This window comes from Aquila chrysaetos, unplaced genomic scaffold (genome assembly GCF_900496995.4).
Source record: "Aquila chrysaetos chrysaetos unplaced genomic scaffold, bAquChr1.4, whole genome shotgun sequence".
Classification (NCBI taxonomy): Eukaryota; Metazoa; Chordata; class Aves; order Accipitriformes; family Accipitridae; genus Aquila; species Aquila chrysaetos.
The window spans coordinates 77,724-101,653 of record NW_024470400.1 but is presented as its reverse complement, the minus strand read 5'-3'; the positions used below and the strand labels follow the sequence as shown (position 1 = coordinate 101,653).

The 23,930-nt window shown below is 57.3% G+C and overlaps 3 protein-coding genes and 1 non-coding gene across 8 annotated transcripts; 3 read left to right on the top strand and 1 right to left on the bottom strand.

Annotated features, from left to right (window-relative positions):
- Window positions 1-191: 191 nt before the first annotated feature.
- SYVN1 (synoviolin 1) lies at window positions 192-10,210 on the bottom strand. 5 transcript variants are annotated; one of them, XM_030006885.2, is made up of 16 exons: window positions 10,042-10,210; window positions 7,977-8,122; window positions 7,378-7,470; window positions 6,785-6,937; window positions 6,657-6,705; window positions 5,902-6,005; window positions 5,661-5,787; window positions 4,723-4,822; window positions 4,568-4,633; window positions 4,072-4,188; window positions 3,731-3,882; window positions 3,258-3,395; window positions 3,052-3,165; window positions 2,791-2,977; window positions 2,503-2,639; window positions 192-2,144 (listed from the first exon to the last, which is right to left on the bottom strand). In XM_030006885.2, the coding sequence occupies exons 2-16, from the start codon at window positions 8,106-8,108 to the stop codon at window positions 1,984-1,986; spliced, it is 1,830 nt and encodes a 609-aa protein (XP_029862745.1). In that variant the 5' UTR covers window positions 8,109-8,122; window positions 10,042-10,210; the 3' UTR covers window positions 192-1,983. The 5 variants fall into 5 exon arrangements, with proteins under 5 accessions (XP_029862745.1, XP_029862744.1, XP_029862746.1 ...); XM_030006884.2 differs by lacking the exon at window positions 10,042-10,210 and adding an exon at window positions 9,389-9,471; XM_030006886.2 differs by lacking the exon at window positions 10,042-10,210 and adding an exon at window positions 8,226-8,510.
- Window positions 6,842-11,444, top strand: LOC115338334. Its single transcript, XR_005931935.1, has 3 exons — window positions 6,842-6,930; window positions 8,232-8,343; window positions 10,207-11,444. It is a non-coding gene; the product is annotated as an uncharacterized LOC115338334 (transcript).
- Window positions 11,445-14,479: 3,035 nt separating this feature from the next.
- Window positions 14,480-15,834, top strand: LOC121233135 (putative protein FAM47C). The gene is made up of 2 exons (XM_041121948.1): window positions 14,480-14,993; window positions 15,429-15,834. The coding sequence occupies exons 1-2, from the start codon at window positions 14,491-14,493 to the stop codon at window positions 15,832-15,834; spliced, it is 909 nt and encodes a 302-aa protein (XP_040977882.1). The 5' UTR covers window positions 14,480-14,490.
- A 2-nt stretch (window positions 15,835-15,836) lies between these two features.
- CAPN1 (calpain 1) lies at window positions 15,837-23,782 on the top strand. Its single transcript, XM_030006880.2, has 23 exons — window positions 15,837-15,996; window positions 16,407-16,550; window positions 18,012-18,279; window positions 18,485-18,554; window positions 18,829-18,947; window positions 19,270-19,403; window positions 19,484-19,652; window positions 19,766-19,849; window positions 19,922-20,007; window positions 20,087-20,161; window positions 20,264-20,424; window positions 20,510-20,688; window positions 20,767-20,778; window positions 20,897-21,108; window positions 21,183-21,222; window positions 21,297-21,362; window positions 21,470-21,527; window positions 21,639-21,703; window positions 21,815-21,883; window positions 21,993-22,071; window positions 22,215-22,331; window positions 23,214-23,272; window positions 23,344-23,782. The coding sequence occupies exons 3-23, from the start codon at window positions 18,013-18,015 to the stop codon at window positions 23,368-23,370; spliced, it is 2,148 nt and encodes a 715-aa protein (XP_029862740.1). The 5' UTR covers window positions 15,837-15,996; window positions 16,407-16,550; window position 18,012; the 3' UTR covers window positions 23,371-23,782.
- Window positions 23,783-23,930: the final 148 nt, after the last annotated feature.

Sequence of the window (23,930 nt, the reverse complement as noted above, 5' to 3'; positions counted from 1 at the left end):
AAGGGGCTAGAGCGACTTCCGGTTTCTCTTCCAATGCCATAGAGAGACGGCGGGGAAGACAGACCAGAGCGGTCAAGTGGCTCTTGAACAACCGCAGGGCGAGGAACCACGGGTCGGTGAGCGACCATAGAGACAACGTAGCGGGCCTAGAGCGGCCAACCACCGTCTTGACCAAGGGAAGAGCGCCAAGCTTTACTGCAACCTTTATTCTGCTGTATTTACAATCAAGCTATTAAAAATTTATACATTATTTACAAATTAAATAATTCCTCCAACGCCGATGCCACCCGAAAGGGAAAGGAAACTGTTTTGGGGTGAAAGGGGGCGGTTTTGGGGTCAAACGTCCCCAGTCCGGTCTCCTGCGTGTCTTCGGTCCCTCCCCCTTCCCGTGGTTTCCACCCCAAAATGAAGGAAAGTTTGAGGAATCCACAAAAAAAAAAACCCAAACCCCAACGCCAAACAGAACCGGCCACAAAAATTCATTATTTTGGCTCAAAATGTTTAAAAAAAAAAAAGGGGGTTAAAAAAATGAACTCCCCAAAGCGGCTCCGCAGTGATCTCCCACCACTGCTTCGTTATTACCAATTTCCTTGTTAATACGCTCAAGCCTGGGGCAACGAGAACAAAAACTTTAAGGGTAGGGAGAAAAAAAATCAGCCTCGTTACCGAAAATAACCAATCCTGCTCCTCCCCGCCCCCCAAAAAAATCACTCGCCGCCACCTCCTCACCCCACGCCATCCTCTCGCCGCCACCGGTTTTGGTGCAAAAAAATGCCGTTTTCCGCCCCAAAACGCTCCGGTTGCCGCCATCTCCGAACGCGGTTTTATTTTTTTCCCTGAGATATTTGGGCTCCTCGAAGCCCTTTTCGGTTCAAAGAGGCACTGAAGAGTCGCGGCGTCCCTGGAGCAGAGAAGAAACGTGGCGGAAGAGGCGGCGGCGCCGGATTTTTTTTTGGCAAAGGCACCGGTGGCGCCTTGCTGGCACGGTGTCGCCTCGCCGGCGCAACGCCAGAGCCATCGCCGACCGCCGGCGAAAGGGAACGAGGCAAAAACTTCAGGGTTGGGAGGTGGCCGGTGACCATGAGACCAAAAAAAGAAGCACCTCCCGGCGCTGTCGGCAGAGTGAAACCGGTATTAAAAACCAGTTTGGGCGCACCGTGGCACCAGTTAGGGACTGGTCGGGTTCAGGCGGAGCATTCCGGGGTTTATTAAGTTGCCGTGCGGTGCCGGAGAGGCGCCGATCGGCACCGTGGTTCCCCCGACAGGCTTGAAGGGGGGGATATTTTGGTGTGGGAAGCGGCTTTCCCCGGGGGTGATGGGTTAATACTGTTAACGAGCTTGTTTGCTAACGAAGGGGGTGGGAGGTGAAAGCCGGGGAGGGGTCACCCCAAAATCGCGGGGACCCCGGTAACGCGGCAGCAACTCAAAGCCGACGCAGCTCGAGGCGGTTTCGGCTGCATCGATGCCACCGGTGACGACCTGCTCTGCAGCCGGGAGTGCCTGGAGACGACTTTGGGTTAAAAACGGGCCATTTTGAGCAATTTTAAGCGGTACCGGCACTCGCTTGATCACCGTCACCGCAATCAAACCCCGTCCTTAATTACCACCCCGAAGCGGGCGTGGTTACCCCAATACACGCAACCGCCGGTTCCAAAACACACACCGGATCCTGGCTCACTGGAGAGGTAGAGAGAATTGGGGTGAAAAAAGGGAAAAAGAGGGAAAAACGGGTCAAGACACGTGGTCGTTTGCCGCGGTGCCGTGGAAAAAGGGCCAGCAAGGTTTTAGGGGCGCCAACGGGCGCAGCCGGGAATCGGTTTTGCTTCTGGACCGGGGTTTTGGTGGAAAACGGGGGGAAAAAACAAGGCAGAAAGAGAGGCGCCGTTCGGTTCGCGGCGTCCGAGGCTCCGGAAACGCCGAGGCCGAGGGGTCGGCAACCCCGAAACGGCGCCCGCGGCGCATCCGCGGCACAACCGGCGGGCGTCAGTGCGAGGCTGCCGGCGGCGACGCCAGTTTCTGTAGCCGGCGGCGGCGGAGTTCTGCCGTGTCGGGTTCGTCCAGCGAGGATGAGCCTTCGCCGCCGTCCTCTTCCTCCTCTTCCTCCTCGGCGGTGAAGCCTTCGGCGCCCGCTGGCGGGGTGGGATCTGGTAAAGGGGGAAGGCACCAGTTTAGCATCCGGTAAAACCAGTAAACCCAGTTTTAACCGCGAGCTAGGCCCAGGATCAGTGTTTTGCCGGGAGATGGGCTCCCCACAGTGTTTTAATGGGGGATTTGGCTTTTTGAAGAGAAGACACCGGGGCTACACGCAGCTAATTAACGGAGGAATTAACAACCGTGGTAATTAGCCGGCGACACAGGAATTATAATTAGACAGTTATAAAAGGGTACGGGGGCGGTTTGGGGGGGGCAGTCGGACCCCCCAGGATCCCGGTTCCCCCCCCCTCGACGGCGCTGACGGTCTCTCCCGGGGTGTTTCCCCCACCCCGTGGGTTCCTCACGCACCGGCGGCAGCCGTGGTGCCGGCACTGCCGGCGGCGGTTGCGGATGCCGAAGGGCTGCCGGGCGAGCGGAGCGGGGCGGGCTCCTCGGTGGGGGTCTCGCGGGCGGAGGGGGGCCGGGAAGCGACGGGCCGGGGCGACCTGGAGGGGAGAAAATGAAACAGTAAATCAAGATTTGGGGCAATTTCAGGGATTTTTTTAGAAAGGGCGCGGCTTTGCCGTAACCAAATCTTGCCTGCCCGCTCTAGACACCCCCGAACCCCCCCTTTTTTTTTTTTCTCGGCAAAGTTACCCGATGGTGGCCAGGACCGTCAGGTATTGGTTGATCTGCACCATGGCAGCGTCGAGGAGGGTGTGGATGTTCTGTAGACACTGTAACCGCGCTTCCAGGTTTTGCCGATCGTGGCCCTCCATGGCTCGAAGCTCTTCCTCCGTCAAGCCGGCAAAGCCGGCCGGCGGCACCGGCATCGGCGGGAAGCCTGCGGTGAGAAGAGGGGTGAGGGGAAGAGCCCCACGGGTTGAATCCCAAAATCCTTCCCCATCCCTGTCTTACCGAAGAGGGGCGGCCACGGCATTCCCATCCACGGCGGTGGCAAAGGAAGACCCGGCACCGTCCCTGCCGCCGCTGCTTCCGATCCGGCGTTGGCGGAGTCACCGGGCCGGGCGGCTGCAGTGACAAGAGGGACGTTGAGGGTGGCAGGGGAGGAGGGAGCCCCATTTCGGCAGCGCCGACCCCTCAGATTTCGGGAGAAAACTCACCCGAAGTGGTGCTGGAGCTCGGCGCGGTGTTATCGGCGCTGTTGGGCGGTTGAACGCCGGGAACCGGTGGGAAGGGACCAACCGGTGGCCAGAAGGGAAACATGCCCGGGGGGAAGGGGGGAAGGATTCCCTGGGGAACTGCAGAGGGAGAAGAGGGCGGTGAGAGCCCCAAACGCCCAAATTTCCTTCACCGCAGCCAGCTGGAACACGCCAGGTCACCGGCTGGATAACCAGGCTTAACCGTGCCGGCAAGAGTTTCCCCAAACCCATGCCGTCACAGGCGGAAATACCACCGGCTCGCGCCGCCACCCACGGTGACCTGACTTCCCAACCCTCTTCTCCAGCTGTTTGCTCCTCCAGCGCCGCGGTGAACAACCCTGGCAAAGCTCAACCGGCACGGTGATGGGTAACCGGCGGTTGGTGGCACCCGTTCCACTGCGGAGGGGTGATATCGGGGCGCAAAAGAGACTCACAGTTGGGGGGCTGAGGAACTTGGGGGGTCTGGGGCGCCGGCGGGGCTTGCTCCGGCGGTTCGGGAGGCGGCTGTGCCGGGAGGGAAGCCCGGAGAACGTCCATGCGGCAGGTGGGACACGTCTGCTGGCGCTGGAACCACGACCGCAGGCAGCTGGAGAGGAGACGGACACCGTTAATCGCACGGCAAGGTCACGGTGGCGGCAAAGACCTCCCCAAAACGCCCCACCACCACCTCCGCAACCGCCAAGCTGGGCCGTTACCTCACCGCCGACACCAAAAACGCTGGAGACGCCGTAATCGAGGGGACGGGGAGCGCGTGCCGCCCCCGTTCCTCACTCACCTGGTGTGGAAAATGTGGTTGCAAGGCAAACGCTTGGCGCCCGTCACCATCTCCTCGCGGCAGATGATGCAGACGTTGTCCATGGCCTGCAGCTCTTCCGGCGTGGCGTCAGGGTAGCTGCGCGGGGAGGAGAATTAGGTGGAAAATACCGGAAAAAAAAACCCTTCCTGTCATTTTAGGGGGTGTTTGAGGGGGATGTGGGAAGGTAGCCGGACTTCTTGGTCCTCCCCACCGCCAGCTGACCCTTCCTCCTCACTGTTATCCACCAAATTTTTGGTTAAATTAAGCTTTTCGGCAGGAGGAGCTTGAGATATCCATAACCCCGTCACCCTACAGGGTCCTTCCGACCTCTTTCCCGTGCGGCAAACGAGGCATTTTCCTCAAATTTGGGGGTTTTTTTGGGTGGATCCCACCACAAAAGCAACCCCGGAGGAGATGCCGACGGAGCTCAAAGCACCCCGGAAGGGACGGAAGCGGCGTTCTCCGTCTTACTCACAGCGTGTTCATGTTGCGGATGGCCCGGCGGGACATGATGGCGTCCGTCACCGCTTTCTTAAACTGCCTGGAAGAAGATAAGGAAGCGGTGGGATCAAGCCGACGGCACGCCAGCAGCCGCGCCGGAGCCGGAGGCCTCGTCAAAAGTCACCTCACCTCATCGCCAGGTACATGGGGCGGATGGCGAAGAGCGGGAAGGTGTGGACTTTGATCATGATGGTCATGAAGGCCATGTAGAGGAGGACTTTGATGAAGCCTGGGGGAAAGAAGAACATCAGGGTCTTATTCTTGGACAACTGAGGGTTGGTTGAGGTGGGACGGGACCTCCGAGGTCATCTGCTCCAACCATCCCGCTCAAGCAGGTCACCAGGAGCTGCTTGTCCAAGACCGTGACCCAACGGCTTTTGAGTATCTCCAAGGACGGAGGTGCCACCACCTCTCTGAGCAACCAACCCCAGCTCTCTCAGCCTCTCCAGTCCCTTCGTCGGCTCGGCAGCCCCTTGTTGGGACATTCTCCAGTCTGTCCCAGTCCCTCTTGGACTGGGGAGCCCAGAAGAGACCTCAGGTCTCCAGGTGTGGCCTCACCACCCTGATCACCTCCCTCAACCGGCTGGCAACCCTCCCGGGGCACCACTGGTCTTCGTTGTTGGCTTGTGCTCAACCTGGTGCCCACCAGAAAACCCAGTTGAACCATTGCCCAGCGTATACTCATGTCAGGAGTTGTTGGACTGGGCCCATCTCTTCTGTTGAAGCTTGTGAGGTTCTTCCTGGACCGTTTTTCCAGCTGGAAAAGGTCCCTCGGGATGGTGGCGTGACCCTGTGGCACATCAGCCAACCCCTCCTGGTTTGGTGTCACCGGCAAAGCGGCTGATGGGACACTCTGCCCTGTCACCCAGATCGTTAACTAAGATGGATCAGACCTTCGGGTGCTGCTGAGCACCACCCAGACTTCATGCCTTCATTGCTCGATGGCTAATTGGGCTTCATAACAATGTATCAAGCTTTATCAGGCCACACCCAGCTGGGAAGCCCCACCCCCAACCCCAAAATTGGGTGGGACGAGAAGAAAAAAAGGGGGAAAGAGAACAACGTACCCGTGAAGAGCTCTGTGTACAGCATGTAGACGGCTTTGCTGTCCCAAGGGTTCTCGTTCTGCAGGTCGATGGAGTGTAGGACATACTTGATGAAGATGGTGAGGACCATGGTCATGAGGATGGCGTACTGCAGGGAGGAAGAACGCGGCAGGCAGTGAGGACCAGGCCGAAGAGCCGTTTTGTCTGTCCCCGGGAACGGACGTGGAGGTTTGTCCGTCCCCAAGGAGAAGCCATCTCCTACCTCAAAGCCGAAGACGAGCTGGACGGAGGCTCCTCGTGTGAGGATGCTGTGGTACGCGTGGTTAACGAAGAGAAAATCTAGGATTCCCAGGAGGAACATCAGGGCTGTGGTGGGGGAAAGGAATCGGGATGAGGGGATAATGAGGGAAAGAGATAATGAACCTCAAGGTGGGGGGAGACCCCCAAAAACTAAAGCTCCAAGGATCACACCCCAAAACATATCCCACCACAAGAGGGGAAATCTCGAGGAGCATCAGTCCCAGGGAGGGCTAAACGGCTCTGCACTAACGAAGGGCCGAGTTAACACATCCTGGTAACGAGGCTGTCTCATTTGAAGCCTCTCTGCTTCAAGCCACATCTTGTGTCCTCATGTCTCACCAAAAAAAAACCCCAATTCCTTCAAAAGATGATTTTTGTGTCCCTAAATCTGTTTCTCTGGAAGCAGAAATATATTTCGCCGTGGATCCGGCCTCGTATCTTTCCCACCCAGCAAAGCCAGAGCTTGTTAAACCCCCAGCAACCCCATCGTGCTCCCTCTGCAGCCCCATTAACACACCCTCATTAATGACGCTACCCTGATAAGGTTTATCGAGCGCCGATGGTCGCACGCTCGGCTGCACCAGGTTCTTCCCCAGTTGTATGCAAACGCGGTGCCAAAATTATCTTTCCTGACCAGCTGCCAGCAACGCGCCAAATGGCAAAGCACCCGTGGCCAGGCAGGATCCGGCCCAGGGTGGAAAAAAGCAAGATACTCACAGACAATACGGAAGTGGAAGAGCCAGGAGATATTGGGGCTCCTTTCCATCTGTAAAAGAGGGGGAGAAAGGGTTGATTTTCCCAAAAAAGGCTTTTTTACATCCAATTTCTTGCCACCCGGCACTCACAAAGTCCACCCGATCTTCAGCCAACCAGTGGAAACACTTGAGGAAGAGGAGGAGGGTGAAGAGGGCGACGAAGCGAGGGCTGAAGTCATCCCTGAAAACGGTGAAGGCCAGGCAGGTCTCCGTCACGGCGTACCACGACCGCTCGAGTAGGTGCTGCGGGAGAGGGGGAGGCGGTGGGGGGTGCGGTGGTCTTCCCCCCCAGCCTTCGCTCCCTGTTTTTGAACCCATAATCGTGCCCAAGGTTCAAAATCCCTGCCAAAACGGAGCCAAAGGACTCTCAGCATTCAAAATCCCCCCCCCCAAACGAAGCCAAAAGACTCTCGGGGTTCAAAATCCCCCCCAAAATGGAGCCAAAGGACTGTCAGGGTTCAAAATTCCCCCTCAAACAAAGCCAAAGGCCTCTGAGGGTCCAAAATCCCTCCCAAAATGGCATCAAAGGCCTCTCGGGGTTCAAAATCCCCCCAAAAGCTCTCAGTATCCACACGCCCCTGTGAGCTTTAACCCCATCAACAGGACCAATGCCGCCTCCAGCACCGGCAACGGATCCGCCCGTCCCCAGCTCCGAATTTAAACCGTTCCTCGCCATCGCTCACCTCCATCTCCGCTGCCCGCAGCTGCCCGAAAAACACTTTGCCCATAAATTTACCCAGCAGAAAAACCAACACAAAGGCCTGGATGTAGAGAACCTGCGGGGGGAAAAATGGGGAGGGGAAGGAGGTGATGGGGAAGGAAGCGATGGGGAAGAAGCTGTGGCGCAACCAAAACTCGTTTCAGCGACAACCGGATGCAGGGGAGAGTTTGGCACCCCGAATTTGGGTCCCAGGGCATGGAGGAGATGGCGATCGGGTACCGGCTCGGCCCCAACCCCATTTGGGGCTGCCCAAGAGCTCCCGCGCAGGCAGGAGGAAGCGGCAGCGACGTCTTCCCACCCTCCCCATGCGCCGATCGGCGCTGCGGCAGCTCTCGGCGCAGGTGCTCGCTGTCCCCAGGGGGTCTCCGGTGTTTTCAGTGAGCGCCGTTAAACGGAAAACGACCCATTTCGGTCACCAAAAGCAGAAGTGAGCCGCGACGAGAGCTCCCACACCGCCCCCCCCGGTGCACCACGAAGCCGCCGTGCGAGATGGCAGGCCTGTTCCCCATCCCAGCCGTGGGGATTAATTACCCGCCGCTAATTAATTAGCTGGGTACTTACAGCCATGCTGGGGCTGGATTTGGTGAGATAAACCACAGTGGGATAGAACTGGTGCTTCAGGTAATAGGCGTGAGCCACCACCGCTGTCGTCAGCGCCAGGCTCCCCGCCATCACCACCGCCGTGCAGAGCATCTCCCCGGCTCGGCCTGCCAGATTAAAAACCATCAAATCGCACCAAAAAAAGGGATTTTTGCTGAAACAAAAACCTAATTTAGTGTAACATAGGAGATTAAATGGCCGCCCTCGCACCTTCAGGACATGATCAAACCTCTTTCTGGGGTGATTTCTGAGCCCGGCAGGAAAACAAGACCCTAAAACTAATGATGCCGCCAACAACTTGATTTTATTTAATCTGCTAACAATTCCTGTGAGTAACAAAAAACGTGCAGCTTCAGACAGAGCTTCTCTGTCCCAAAAACGCTCCCAGCAGTGCCACCAGCCCGTGTCCTACATACTCGGTGTCACCGGCTGCTGCGTCCCCACGTCCCTTCTCCTGTGGCCCCAAATGTCACCTCCTTGTCCCCAGCTCTTCCCCAAGTGCCACCTCCTTGTCCCCCTGCCCTGTCCCTCCCTGCAGGAGGGGACCAGACACCGCCCCCACCCCAGCACCTCTCTGTCCACCTCCCCATGTCCCCCCCTCCTCCCCCTGCCCCATATCCCCCCTCCCCACTCGCACCCCCTCAGGTGCCAGTCAGTCCACCCCCCCCCAACTCCCCCAGCCCCACTTGGTGCCCCTACATCCCTCCCCACATACCCTGTCCCCCCCCCCCAAAGTCCCCTGTCCCCCCTCATACCACAGACCCCACGTTCTGCCCCACTGCAGGCCCCAACTCCCGCCCCGTGTCCCCCCTCACGCCCCCCCCGTCTCTCTAGCTGTCCCCAACGTCCCCACCTCCGTGTCCCAGACCTCCAGGTGCCCCACACGTCCCCCCCATCATGTCCCCTACCCCTCTAGCTGCCCCCTAATGCCCCTCCACACACGTCGCAGCCCCCCGCGCCCTGCCCACCCTCGGGCCCCAACTTTAAGAGCCCCCATGTCCCTTTTCCCCTCTCCAGCCACCTGCGGCCCCCCACCCCGCTCCCGCAGTGCCCCCCCCAAACCCCTGCCCCTCTAAGTACCCCCAATATCCCCCGATCCCTCCAAGCCTCCCCCCACATACCCCCACCCTACAGGTGCCCCCCTCTCCCCATTTCCCTGTATCCCCTCCCAGCCCCCCAGGTGCCCCCCCTCATGTCCCTGCTCCCCCCCACTCCCCCATGTCCCCCCTCCCCATATCCACGCCCCTCCCCTCACGTCCCCTACTCCACCAGGGTCCCAACATGTCACCGGGCCCCCGAGCCCCCCCCCTTTCGCTCCAGCTTCCCCCCAAACTCCCCCACTCCCCCCGTGTTCCCCCCTCCCACTCACTCACTCAGATCGAGCCCCGCCGCCGCGCCCCCCCCCCCGCCTCCAGGCCGCTCCCCCACCGGAAGCGCCTCAGTGCGCGACACCTCACTTCCGCCTGGGCCGCACCACCCGCAGCCCGGGGGTGGGTGGGAGTGTGTGTGTGGGTCACTTCCTCGCTGCTTTCCCCCCCCACCATAACGGTTCCCCCCCGAGGGAGATGCTGAGGGTCTCCCCTCCCCGCCTGCTCTTCATGTGTGGCGTGGAGGGGGGGGCGCACAACGCCCCCCAACCCGCTGGGCTCGCCCCCCCCCCCCCGCCCGCATTTGGTACGGTCCGAGCTGCCCCGCAGCCAGCGCTTGTGTGGGCGGGAACGCCAAGGATCCCGTGTCTCGCTCTCATTGGCCAGCCCCAGCGGCATTCGACCAATCAGAAAAATCCCCCGCGAGGCGCCGCTTAATCAGCGGCTGTTGCTAGGGGAGGGGGCGGTACGGGCGATGAGTTGCGCTCGGCCTCAGCCCTCCCCGCTCCCCTAGCGGCGCGGCCTATGGCGGGGGGAATAACCCCCCCCCCCCCCGTTACCCCCTTCGCGGGCTGGCGGCAGGCCCCGAGTTCCCCTCAGCCACCTGTGGAGACCCAAATTGAGCCGGATTTGCCTTTTTTTTAGCCCTTTTTTCATACCTCGCGTCACACCCGATGGGTTTGTGTCCCCTCCAGGCGCTTCGCAGCCCTTTTTTTCCTCAGAAAAACCCCAAATCCCTCACCCGGCCCCGCGGGGGGGGGGGGGGGGGTGTAGCGCACGCTCTGCCTCCAGCCACCCCACCCTTCACACTTGCCCCCTCACAGAGCCCAGCCTATCAGCGACGCCTCCTCCGCCGCTCCACGACTCTCATTGGCTAGCACCGCCTAGCGTCCCGCCTCCCCGCCTTTGACAGGCAGCGGCGGGTTAGGCAGGGGGAAGGGGTGGCGGCCTCTTCCTTCTCCGCCTTCTGATTGGCTGGCGCCGCGGGCGCGCTGCCTATAGAAGACGACGCCCGCGGGAAGGGCGGGGTCAACTTGGTTCCTTGCACGCGCCGTCGCTCCTCGCGGGCTCCGCTCAGGTGAGAGGAAAATGGCGGGAAAAGGGGTTGGGTGCAGCGAGGCGTCGTCGTTGCTCCCTGAGGTGATTTCTTCGTTTCCTCCAATTTGTGAGGGGAAAACGGGGGTGCCATGAGGTAAACTTACCCCCTTCCACCCTGGTTGCTGAGGGGAGACCAAGCCCTGGCGCTGTGAGGTGAAAACCAGGTTGTAAATCCTTTTATATTCCCTTTTCTACTTCATATTCGAGGGAACAATGTGGCACGGTGCTTTATATCCGTTGCGGTGAGGGAAGAGGGTTTTTAGGGGAATATGGAGGGGGAAAATTAAATCTCTCGGGGCTCTGCTGTCCCCATGTACTATGTCCTTTTGATAATACCTTGGGATCAAAGGAGAGGAGGCAAGTACAGCCCTTTAAGTATTCTTCTGTTTGCTTGGAAAACTCTCTGAGGAGGGAGAAAGAGGAGAATTATGCACCTTTTACTTCATTTAAGGCAGACTTTGGTGTCCCTGAGCACAAGTAAACTGTTTTGAACAGGAGGATGCACTAATATGGGAGTAAAAATGCTCTTTTCTAACCAAGTGTGGTGGTTTGTGAGGGAACTACCACAATGTCTTCATGTCCTGAGGAGGTGGCAAGCCATGTCTTGGTGGCTGGGTGATGGTAATACTACCAAAGCGCCTGAAATGAGAAATATAAAAGGGTTTTTATTATTTCATTGATAGTTTTCAGGGTAGTTGTTGAGCAGCTGTGAGGGCGAGATGTGTCCCCTCTTGCTGTGGTGCTGGTTGGTTTGGGGTTGGGTCCTGGGGAGCGGTAATAAATCCTGTAAAAACAAGGTGGGTTTTGTTCTTTTATTGAAAACAAATGTGACTTTATATTTTGGAGAGTAAACATGTTGCCTTTATTATTCCTTTGGTTGAGACAAGAGCTAGTCTAACCCAAAATTGTTGTATTTATTGGTTTTTTTATTCTTTTCAGCATCTGATCCCTGTAGCTGGTATAACAAAAATCCTTCAAATCCCTCAAACACTGGCACTCTCATAGTTAAAGTATCTTTTATTTTGACCCAGGAATATCTATTTGGGGGGAGCTCAGCTGCTGCCCCCCCATCTCCAACCCCTTCAAAGTCCACTGGGGTGGCTGGTCTGGTTTTTTTTTGGGGGGGGGGGGGCTTGGGACTTTTGGGTGGGGTTAAAGGGTTGGTCTGGTTTTGGGGGGGGTCTTAGGGGGTACTTAGAGCTTTTGGGGGGATTAAAGGCTGACTGGTTTTGGGGGGGACTTTGGGCCATTCCCCCCCCTCTCCCTCAGGCCAGCCCCCCTCCACCTCTATGAAGCCCCCCCCTTCACCAGCCCCCCCTGGCGGCGAGAGACACCCCCCCAGCAGCACCCAAGTTTGGGGGGCTGGCGGGCAGCCCCCCCAACCCCACCAGCATCTCCCAGAGCCTCCAGCTGCACCGCCAGGAGCAAGAAGCCTTCTTCAACCTGTTGGGTAAGGAAATAGCCACAAAACCACTGAAACCCTGTAAAAACGGGGGGAAAAGCCCAAATCCCCTGCATTACTAAAAACCCCCAAACTGGATGGTTTTCCCCCCAAAATTATTTTTATGTAATAATTTTTTCTTTCTTTTCAAGAAGACAATGTGGTGAAGGAATTCCTGTCGATGGATGTCTGCTGCAGGATTTCTGATAAAGTTAGTCCTTCAAAAAACACTGGTTTATTATTTTTTTAACAAAACCCCACCTTTTGGGCCTGAATTTATCTTTTTTTTTTTCTGAAAATCACTTTTTTCCTCATTTCCCAGTACCTGCTGGCGATGGCGCTGACGTACTTCAAGCGCGCCGGCTTGCCCACCAGCGAGTACACCCGCCTCAACCTCTTCACTGCCCTGTACGTACCCCGAGGTGACCTCGTTAACGAAGCAGGGGCTCTAACGAAACCCCGCTGCTTGTTAACAAAGTGGGGTGGGGGGGCTCTAACGATGCTTCTCCAGAGCGCTTGCTAATGTAGTGGGACTCTAACGATGTCATTAAATCTCCCCAAAAAGGGAGTTAAACCCCAAACCGTCACAGAGATCCCCAAGCCGCCTCATCTGCTTCCTGTTATCCCTCCCTGCTGAATTGCCCCAAATCCCCCAAATTCACCTCACTTTCTCCCCCCTCCACCCCGCAGGTACCTGGCGAACGACATGGAGGAGGATGAGGAGGAGCACAAGTACCAGATCTTCCCCTGGGCGCTGGGCCGCCGCTGGCGTCAGCTCTTCCCTCGCTTCCTCCGCCGCCGCGACCGTCTCTGGGCCCGCATGAGCTACCGGGCGGCCGTCAGCCGGCACTGCTGCGAGGAGGTCGGTGCTGCATCTGCCAAAACGTGCCCAAGATCCCTTTATCTCACCCCAAAAAATCCAGGGAGACCCCCCCCCTCAAAAAAAAAAATCCTTAGAGATCCCAAAAGGTGGTGAGAATCAAAAAAAAAAAAAAAAAAAAGAAACAAAAATTTGAATTTTTACAGCAGGTTTGCTGCCCACTGCCACTTTCCCTGCTGAAAAATGTCTGGGTTTCCTGAAAATTGGTTTGTTTTTTTTTTAAGGTTAATTAGTGAGGTTTAGGGGTCAGGCCAGTCGTACCCCCTGGTAGGAGGGTGGTGGGGGCAGCCCCCCCACATCGTGCCAGCTGCTGCTGGATACTCGCACCTGTATTTAACACCAACTCAGTCGCGGAACCAAGATACTTTTAAGCCCCCAAATGCAGCATTTTATCCCCAAAATGCGGGGGTTTAAGCCTCCAAAATGCAGCAGGGTTTAAAGCCCCCTCCCCCCCCAAAATGCTGGGGGGTGGTGTGTTTTAGGCCCCCCCCCCCCAAGTGCCTGGGGGTTTAAGCCCTCCCCTAAAATACCAGGGTGTTTTTAGCCCCCAGAACATGGGGATTTTTAAAAGCCCCCCCAAAATCCCAGTGGGGGGTTGGGACTTTAAAGGTGTCCCCCCCCAGAAAAAACCCTGGGGGCGGAGGATGGTGTTACTTAGCCCCCCAAAAATACTGGGGGGGGGCTGTATTTTAGTCCTCTGCCAAAAGGCTGCAGGGGCAGGGAGTTAAGCCCCCCCCAAAATGCAGCAGGGGGTTGTGTTTAAGCCCCAAAACCGCAGGATTTCCCCCCAAAACGGTCGCATTTTTGACGTCCCGGCAGGTGATGGCGGCGGAACCCTCGCACTGGGCCTGGCTGCGGGAGCGGCGCCCCCCCCCACAGCGGGGCCACCCGGCCCTACAGCGGGGTCCCCCCCCGCCCCCCCATCTGCCTGCGCTGCGCCTGCCCCCCTGCCCGCGCCCGGGAGGAGGAGGAGGAGGAGGAAGATGGAGCCGCCCGGGCCAGGGACGCCTTCATCCTGCGGCCACGCCGCCGCCAGAGTATGGCCCTGCTCCCCGACTGCCCCAAAACGCGCTGAATCGCCCCCAAAATGCAGGCTGAGATGGCTTCAATTTGGGGCCGGAATGTCCTTTTTGGGGGTTTTTTTTGGTTTGGTTTGTTTTTCCCCCCCTCACAGCGAAGCCACTGTTGGGGGTTTTTTAACTCCCAGCTCACCTTTGCTCGCGGCGGAGCCGAACCCCCTGTTTTTGCAGCACGAACGAGTGATTTTTGGGTTGTTTTGTCCTGTTTTCCCTATTTATAACCCTCACGAGTACCAATTGCCCAAAATCGTTTGTTTTCTACCCATGGCCCAAGCCTTTTCCCGTTTTTTAGCCCTGAAACCTCAGCTCTTTCCCTCCATGGTGAGGCCGAAGGTTGTGCAGGGTGGGGGCGACACCAACCCGCCTCCCCCTTTTCATGCAAAAAGAAAGGAAAACAGGCAACACCAAGTATTTATAAAAAGAAAAATCACTAGTTTTGTGTATGGGAAAAAAAAAAAAATATTTGGGGGTGGGGGAGCCCAAAGTGGGGGGAAGGGGGGGCTGCCCCCCCTGCACCCCCCAACCCGGAGCCATTCCTCTCTCCCCAGAGCTCGGAGCTGTGGGCGGAGGGACCCAGTGTGCGGGCTCAGGTAGGGATGGCGGCGGCTACATGCGTGTCACACCTGTGTCACATGTGTGTCCTGGCTCTCTGCACATGTCACATGCTCAAGCCTTGCACACACGTGTCCCGGGGTGTTCAAGCCCAGGCACATGTGTGTTCCTTGTGTGTCCTGGCCCTGCACATGTCCCAGCCCTCCACACACGTGTTGCTTTTGTGTCCTGGCCCTGCACATGTCACTGCTCACCACATGTGTGTTCCTTGTGTGTCCTGGCCCTGCACACGTGTCCCAGCCCTCCACACGTGTTCCTTGTGTGTCCTGGCCCTGCACACGTGTCCCAGCCCTCTGCACATATATCTGCCCTGCACATCCTCACCCCGCGCACGTCCCACACGTACCCTGGCCCTCCACACATGTATGTTCCCACACATCCTGCTCTCCACACATGTTCTGACCCCATGCGCACACGTGTCCCATGCATGTCCCAGCCCTACACACACCCATATCCCATGTGCATCCTGGTTGCATGCACGTGTGTCTCAGACCTCTACACATATGTCCCATGTGTGTCCAGTTCTCTCCACGCATGTCCCTGCCCTCTGCACACGCATGTCCCCACATGTTCCAGCTTTCTGCATAGATGTGTCCCTGTGCGTCCCAGCTCTCTGCACACATGTATCCTAGCTCTTGGTACACGTGTGCCATGTCTGTCCCACCTGTGTCCTAGCTCTCTGCACATGCATGTCCCAGTTCGTGGCATGTGTGTGTCCCATGTGTATTCCAGCCCTCTACGTGTGTCCCCACGTGTCCCCACCCTCTGCACACATGTCCCACGCGTGTCCCAGCCCTCTACACATGTCCTCGCCCTCTACACACACATCCCACGCGTGTCCCAGCCCTCCGCACACGCGTGTCGCCTCTGCACACACATCCCATGTGCGTCCTGGTTGTGCACACACATGTCCCTGTATGTCCCGGCCCTCTGCACGTGTCCCCGCCCTCTGCATGCATGTCCCATGCATGTCCCAGCCCTCTACACGTGTCCCTGCCCTCTGCACACGCATGTCCTAAGTGTGTCCAGCCCTCTGCACATGCATGTCCCCACATCCCAGCCCTCTGCACACACATCCCACACGTCTCAGTTGTGCACACGCATGTCCCATGCATGTCCAGCCCCTCCACACACGCGTGTGGCCTGCGGCACCGCCCAGCCCACAGCAGTGTTCCCCCCTCTGCGGCCGCCAGCGGCCGTTGCAATGCGGCGAAAAACCTGCAGCCGCAGGAAGACGACGGATCCAAAAACCTCAGAAACGGCCCTGGAAACACCTCGGGGTCCCCCCGCCACCCCCAAAATCGCTCAATTTTACCCCATTTCCCCTCCCGTCACCCTCTGAGGGAGGAGCGGCACAGGGAGGAGTCTCGGTGGAGGCGGGCAGGGGGTTCAACCCGGCCTCGCCTTCCTGCTGAAGGAAGACTTGAGATATTTAAATATTTTGCGGTTTTCCTTATTTTACCCAAAAGCGGCGAGTTTGGGAGCGCTCCCCTCCCACAGCGAGGTACGTCCCCGTCTCCCCCCACCCCACCCCGGGGAGGTGACAGCCACCCTCGGCACCCGGGTGACAAGGCGGGAGGCGATTCCCTTCTCCTCAACTTTTGTGGCTGCCGGCGCTTACACAACTCCCCGCGCTGGCGGATTGGGGGGGGAAAAAACGGGGAAAATGGGTAAAACCCATTATTTTGGCCCGTTTTTTCTTCTGTTTTCAGAGGCGGGAAGGGGTTGGGAGCTGGGGGGGGGGGCTCCCCCACCCCACAACTGAACCTTGTTTTAACCAGAAGTGAGGTTTTTGGGGGTTAAATCTGCCTCGGGGCGGGAATGGAGGATTTTGGGGTTGTTTTTTAATGTTTTTGCTCAAAATTGAGTGGTTTTTGCTGTTTTTTCTCATTTTCTGTGGTGTTTTCTTCCCAGTGTGACGGGAAGGGAAGCGGTCGCTGAGGTGCCGTCACCGGGCCGAGCCTTTGCCCTGCGGCACCTGCCGGGGCACCAGGTACCCGCTGCCCTCCTGGAAACGGGGTGAAAAGAGGCGATTTCTGTCCTGCTTACCCAAAAAGTGTATGTGGGGAGGGGCTTGTCACCAAGGGGTGGGGGGCAGCAAATGGCTCCTGCTTTTTCTTGGGGGGTCAGGGGGGGGTGCAGGGAAAGCAGAGGGGGGGGCGCTGGGGGGAACCTTGTTAACGGGGCAACTCGTTAGCGAGAACCTCATTAACGGGGTGGGGAAGGGGGTCCCTAAGGCGGCAAAGCGCCCTGTCAGCTAGGCCTCAGTTGTGCCCCAAAAAACTGCTCGGGGCAGGGGGAGGTTTAGAGGCTCCCCCCCCAACCCTCATTTTGGGGACAGTTTGTGCTTTTTTGGAGCAAAATCCCTGGGTTTAGGGTGTCCCTGAACTGCCCTCCCCCCAGGCCGCGCTGAGCTTTGGGGTGACAGAAACCCCTGTGTTCGGCCGCATTCTCAGGGGGGTCACGCTGCCAATGTCTGTGTCACCTTTCTGTCACCCCCTTAGTGGCTCTAATTAGTGCTTAATTAAGCTCCCCGATGCTTAATTAAGCTCCCCAACGCTTAATTAAGCTCCCCTATGCTTAATTAAGGCGTTTAGGGGTTTAACACGGGGCCTGGCAGCGTTGCTCGGGGCTGCGCTGGCGGGGAGCGGCCGTGACACGCTGCAACTTGCAGGACCTGTTTTTGGGGCCGTTTCCCCTCGATTCGTCGGCGTTTGAGGCTGCCGGGTGCTGTAATCGTTGGCGTTTTTTTAATTACCAACAGGCCCTTTCGAGGTTAAACCCAACTATTTTGGGCCCGCTCGGGTTACTGGCAGTGAGCAGCTGCTGCGGGGGGGGGGGGGGGTGAGGGTGGGAGGGCTTCCCCGCCCTCTTAATTCCCGCTTTTTACCCCAAAACAGCGGCAGGCTCCATTCACCAAAATCACCCCAATCGTCCCCAACCCCATGCAGCCCAGGCAGGACCCCAAATTTGGGGGAGTTACGGCGGTTTTTAGCATTTTCCCCCGCAAAATAAGATCTCCATGGGATTGTAATCGGCGTTTGGGTTTAATAAAACCCAACTCGGGCGGGTGTGGGTTTGGGGCAGAAGCCCCCTTTTTCTTTCAAACTGCTTGCAGCAGGGCTCCTAAAGCAGACCCCAAAATCCCCCAAATCCCCCCCCAAAATCCCCAAAACGCCCGGCAGGGTCAAGGTACGGGGCTCTAAAAAGCTCCATGTCCCCCCCTTTCCCTTTAAGGGCCAACCCTTCCGGCAAATGAGGCTGCACTAATTGCTCGTTGTTAGATCCCCCGCTAACGAGAGACACCTTTAAACACACTCGTTATTCTTCTCCTGAATTAATTAAGGGGGGGCACAAGGTGCTCCCCAACTTCATCCTGGCGCGAGGGAGAGCGTAGCCGCCGCAGCACACGGTAGCGGTGCCAACCCCAGCGGCGCCGGAGAGGAAAAGGAGGCGAAACCCCCAACTTTTAATGCTTGTTTTTCCCGATTTTACTCATTTCCCATGTTTTCTCCCCAGGATGGCGGAGGAGCCGATCGTGCCGGTGTACTGCACCGGCGTTTCGGCGCAGGTGCAACGGCAACGGGCGAAGGCGTTGGGGTTGGGTCGGCACGAGAACGCGGTGCGGTACCTGGGGCAGGACTACGGGCGATTGGTGGAGGAATGCCGGCGTTCCGGCACCCTTTTCCGCGATGAAACCTTCCCGCCAGCTCCCGCTTCCCTCGGCTTCCGCGAGCTCGGCCCCAGCAGCTCCAAAACCTACGGCGTCCAGTGGAAGAGGCCGACGGTGAGCCGGGGTGTTAACGACGGTGCGCTAATTAACAGCGTTTGGAGGGGAACAGCCGGCTTGCCGTTTGGGTTTTAATTCCCTCAGCGTAATCGATGGTCGTTAGCGTGGCAAACTCCTCCTGGTGCGGTGGCATTGAGAAAAAAAACGTAAATATCCATATTTTGGTGATTTTGGTGACCAAATTGGGGGCGTTTCCCCGCAGGAGCTGTGTCCACGCCCGCAGTTCATCGTGGACGGAGCCACGCGCACCGATATCTGCCAGGGAGCGCTGGGTAGGGAGCGCCGATGCTTCGCTTTTCCTCATTTTCTATTTTTTTGCCTCAAATCAGAGATTTTTGGGGATGGTTTCGCCAAATCGAGCCTTGTTTGCGTACTGTAGCCATTACCGCCGGTGGCGAGTTTGAACCTCTCCCCGGCAGGTTGTGACAGAGCCTGCCCTGGCTTCCCCCTGAACAGCCATGGAGCGTAAAAAAAGATAGGCAGGTGTTGAGTGACCCAAAAATTGCCTTTTTTACCCCAAAACTGAGCCGAAACCGGTGCCCGCAGGTGACTGCTGGCTGCTGGCGGCCATTGCCTCCCTCACGCTCAACGACACCATCCTTCACCGCGTGGTGCCGCACGGGCAGAGCTTCCAGCACGGCTACGCCGGCATCTTCCATTTCCAGGTGAGATGCTTAAACCACGCCCCCCACCACCATTTTGGGGCTCCCTTCCACCATTTTGGGGCTCCCTTCCACCATTTTAGGGCTCCCCTCCATCATTTTGGGGGCAAATCAGGCGCTTTCCACCACAAAATGGCTGCCGGGTTCATCTCACGCCGGTCTGCAGCCGCCGCCATTTCCCTGATGAACCATCCCCGCGGGGATGCATGCTGCGGGACCCAAAAATGGGTGTTTTCTCCCCAAAACGCCTCTCCCTGGATAAAAAAGGGGGGGTTATCTTTGGCCTCGCCGCCGCCCTCCTCTTCCTCTTCCCCGCTCCCTTCAGATCTGGCAGTTCGGCGAGTGGCTGGACGTGGTGGTGGACGACTACCTGCCCACCAAAGACGGCAAGCTGCTCTTCGTGCACTCCGCCGAAGGCACCGAGTTCTGGAGCGCCTTACTGGAAAAAGCCTACGCCAAGTACGCTCTCGCCCCTTTCCCCTTTTTCGTTTCGGGGTGAAATACCCCAAAACCGGTCAAATCTTCCTCCCGCCGCCCAGGGTGAACGGCTGCTACGAGGCGCTGTCGGGCGGCAGCACCTCGGAGGGTTTCGAGGACTTCACCGGCGGCGTGACGGAGTGGTACGACCTGCGCAAGCCTCCCGGGGATCTCTACCAGATCATCCTCAAGGCGCTGGACCGCGGCTCCCTGCTCGGCTGCTCCATCGACGTGAGGGGTCTTTTTTGGGTTAAAAAATAACATTTTGGGAGTCTTTTACCCACCGTTAGAATAAGCACGGCGTCGCAAGCTGTTAACGCGGCCGCCGTCTCGTTTCTTCGCAGATAACGAGCGCCTTTGACATGGAGGCGGTGACGTTCAAGAAGCTGGTGAAGGGACACGCGTACTCAGTGACGGGGGCCAAGCAGGTGAGAGGCGACGCCGTTTTGGGGAGAAAACGGCGCTTTTTGGGTCGTGGGCTCTGACAGCGCCGTTCGCAGATCAACTACCGCGGGCAGTCCCTGGGCCTGATCCGTATGCGCAATCCCTGGGGAGAAGTGGAGTGGACGGGACCGTGGAGCGACAAGTGAGGACCACGAGGCTTCGTTAGCGTTAATTAACGAAGCGGCTCGGCCCCAGGGCTGAGATCCATTTGCCACCTGCAGCTCATCCGAGTGGAACGCAGTGGAGCCGTCGCTGAGGCAGCAGCTGATGGTGAAAATGGAGGATGGTGAATTTTGGTAAGCGAAGAGGGACTAAAAAACCCTTTTCCCGGCCATTTTGTGCCAGGAAAAGAGGGAAAATTTCCGCTCCCGACCTTCGGCGCTTTCCTCTTCCTCCAGGATGTCCTTCCGGGATTTCCTGCGGGAATTCACCCGCCTGGAGATCTGTAACCTCACCCCAGACGCTCTCCAATCCCGCAAATTCCGCAAGTGGAACACGCGGCTCTACGACGGGACGTGGCGGCGTGGCAGCACGGCCGGCGGTTGCAGGAACTACCCCGGTAGGCGCTGCCGGTGAGGAGTTTCACCTCAAAAATGTTGGTTTTGGCATCGATTCAGCCTGTTTTTGCTCTTTTTTTTTTCCAGCCACTTTCTGGATAAACCCGCAGTTTAAGATCCAGCTGGAGGAGGTGGATGACGACAGGGATGAGGACGGCGGGCGCGAGCCCGGCTGCAGCTTCCTGCTGGCGCTGATGCAGAAGCACCGGCGCCGTGAGCGCCGCTACGGCAAGGACATGGAGACCATCGGATTCGCTGTCTACGAGGTAACGGCGTCGCCCGGCGTCGCCCGGCGTCACCCCTTGCCGCCGCGCTCCCTCACCTCTCCTCTCCTCTCCTTACAGGTTCCTCCCGAGGTGGGTACAACTCGCCGGCGGCGATAATATCACCATTACCGCGCCGTAATGGTGAACCAGGAAAGACGGCGGGTGTTTTTGGGGTTATTGTGGGTGGTTTTTTACCCCGTTCCGGCAGTACGTGGGGAAATCGGGCGTCCACCTGAAGCGGGATTTCTTCCTGGCCAACGCCTCGCGCGCCCGCTCGGAGCAATTCATCAACCTGCGGGAGGTGAGCACCCGGTTCCGGCTGCCGCCGGGGGAGTACATCGTGGTGCCCTCCACCTTCGAACCCAACAAGGAAGGAGATTTCGTTCTCCGCGTCTTCTCCGAGAAGAAAGCCGGCACCGAGTAAGAGACGCCTTGTTAGCGCTAACGATCCCCGGCGACTCTTGAGGCCAAACTCTCCTTTATTATCTCCGCAGGGAAATGGATGACAAGATCCAGGCGACGCTGCCGGATGAGGTGAGGGGGATGGACAACCCTGTAGGGTGCTGCAGTGTCACCTTTTTACCAAAACAGCTGTTTTTTCCCCTCAGAAAGTGCTCTCCGAAAGCCAAATCGACGACAACTTCAAGCAGCTCTTCAAGCAGCTGGCGGGGGCGGTAAGGGGGGTGCCGGGACCGGCGGTGGCGGTGATGCCGGCGGTGACGCCGACGCCGGCGGTTGGTGGCACGGGACTGCCGGAGAGCACCCCGTCTTCTCCCCACAGGACATGGAGATCAGCGTCACGGAGCTTCAGACCATCCTCAACCGGATCATCAGCAAACGTGAGCCGCCGGGCGGGATTTTGGGGGTTCACAACAAAAAAAAAAAAACATATGATCATCTTTAATTATCCTTTCGCTCGTCAACGCAAATAACGACCGGATTCTTTGCAGATAAAGATCTCCGGACCAAAGGCTTCAGCACCGAGTCTTGCCGTAGCATGGTCAACCTCATGGATGTATCCTCCACCACCACGGCGATGGGGGGAGCGGTTTTTGGGGAGGGGGGACACCCCCAACTGCCCCCCCCCGAACTCCCCCGCTTTCCTTAACCCCCTTCCACCCCGTAGAAAGACGGCAACGGGAAGCTGGGACTGGTGGAGTTCAACGTGTTGTGGAACAGAATCCGCAACTACCTGGTGGGTCTGGGCGGGGGGTGGCACGTTTTGGGGTGCGGTGGGGAGGTTTTGGGGGTCTCTGTCCTCACGGGTGACCCCCTTTTTTTGGGGGGGGGTGTTTGGCTCGCAGGCCATCTTCCGCAAGTTCGACCTGGACAAGTCCGGCAGCATGAGCGCCTACGAGATGCGGATGGCGCTGGAAGCAGCAGGTAGTGCCCCGCCCCAGTGATTGACCCCGGGATTCGTTAACACCGCCCAGGTTTTAACGAATTTCCCTGGCCGCCTGCCCACCTCTTGGTGCTTTTAAGGTGGGTTGGTTGTTTGTTTGTTTTGGTTTTTTTCCCCTAAAAAGGCTATAAATTGAACAAAAAGCTGCACGAGCTGATCATCACGCGCTACGCGGAGCCCGACCTGGCCATCGACTTCGACAACTTCGTCTGCTGCCTCGTGCGCCTGGAGACCATGTTCCGTGAGTCACTTTTTACCCCTAAACCCCCCCGTTTTGTCCAATCCTGCCACATTTCCCACAAAATTTAACAGCAAAAATAGGAAAAAATGGATTTAAAATGTTTTTTTCCTACTTTTCGCATTCAATTCCGTGGAAAAGTTGGAAAAACCCCACAGGAGTTGAGAGGAAAGCTGGAAAAAAATGCAACAAAGCAAGCAGGATTTAAGGAGAAAAGTTGGAAAAAAACCCAGATTTTTCTGTTAAATCCTGTTTTGCAACTTTTCCCATTAAACTCTGCTGGGATTTTGTACTTTTTAACAGAAAAACTGTGATTTTTCTGTTAAATCCTGTTTTGCAACTTTTCCCATTAAACTCTGCTGGGATTTTGTACTTTTTAACAGAAAAACTGTGGGCTTTCCAACTTTTCCCCTTAAAGCCTGCTGGGGTTTCCAACTTTTCCCCTTAAATCCCTTAAATACTGCTTTTTTTTTTTTTGCACTTTTTCCTGCTAAGTGCTGCAGAGTTTTCCAATTTTTCTCTTTAACTCCTGTGGGGTTTTTCCAACTTTTCCCAGAATTTAACTTTTCCACAGAATTGAACAGGAAAAGTTGGAGAAAAAGCTATAGGCTTTAACAAGAAAAGGCGGGGGGGGGGATTCTGACTTTCCTCCTTAAATTCTAGGGTTTTTTTTTTTTTTAGTTTTCCCCTTAAATCCTGTTTTTCCCAACTTTTTCCCTTAAATCCTGCTCTGTTTTTCTAATTTTTCCCTGTAAATCCTGCTGGCTTTTTCCAACTTTCCCCCTTAAATCCTGCCCTGTTTTTTCCAACTTTTCCCCTTAAATCCCGCCCCGTTTTCCCCACTTTTCCCCCTAAAAAAAAAAATCACTATTTCGCTCACCGCAGGGTTTTTCCAAGCGATGGACGTGGACCAGGACGGCGTCGTCACCTTTGACTTGCTGCAGGTACGCGCGGGCGCTGCGTGGGGCTGACGCCCGCCCGACACCTGCCCGACACCCTCCTCCTCCTCCCGCAGTGGCTACAGCTCACCATGTTCGCCTGACCAGACCCCCCAGCCCTCCAAGTGCCTTCGTGGGAGAACCGTGCCGGTTTTTCCCTTTTTTTTTGGCTTTTTTTCAGCATAAAGGGGGAGCGGGGGGGGCGTGAAGGTGTTGCGGCCACCCCCAACCGGGACACGGGGCTCCCCTCGCGCTTTGCCAAAGAAACGCCCCTCTCCTCGCCTCTCGCACACGGCTCTTTTGGGGGGAATTCTTACGTTTTTTGTGCCTTTTCCTACTGAAGGAGCCTGGGGGCGGGGGGGGTGACGCCGGGTCTCAGCCGATTTCCGCCCCCCCCCCACGACGCGGCTGCCATCGCCTCTCGCTTCCGCGCTCTTTCCCAGCGCCTCAGTCAGGGATCTTCTGCCTACCGGGTGCCATAATGGTGGTTTTTTTATTGTGTAAATTAAAAATAAAGAAAAAAAAACAAAACCCAAGAAACATTAATAATATCAAAGCTCTTTTCCTGCTGGTCCTTTCTCCCTCCTCCAGCTTTGTTTCAGGGTGAATCCCACCACCCCCCCTCGACCCACCGGGTGCTGAGGAGCGCTGCCGCTTGACGCAA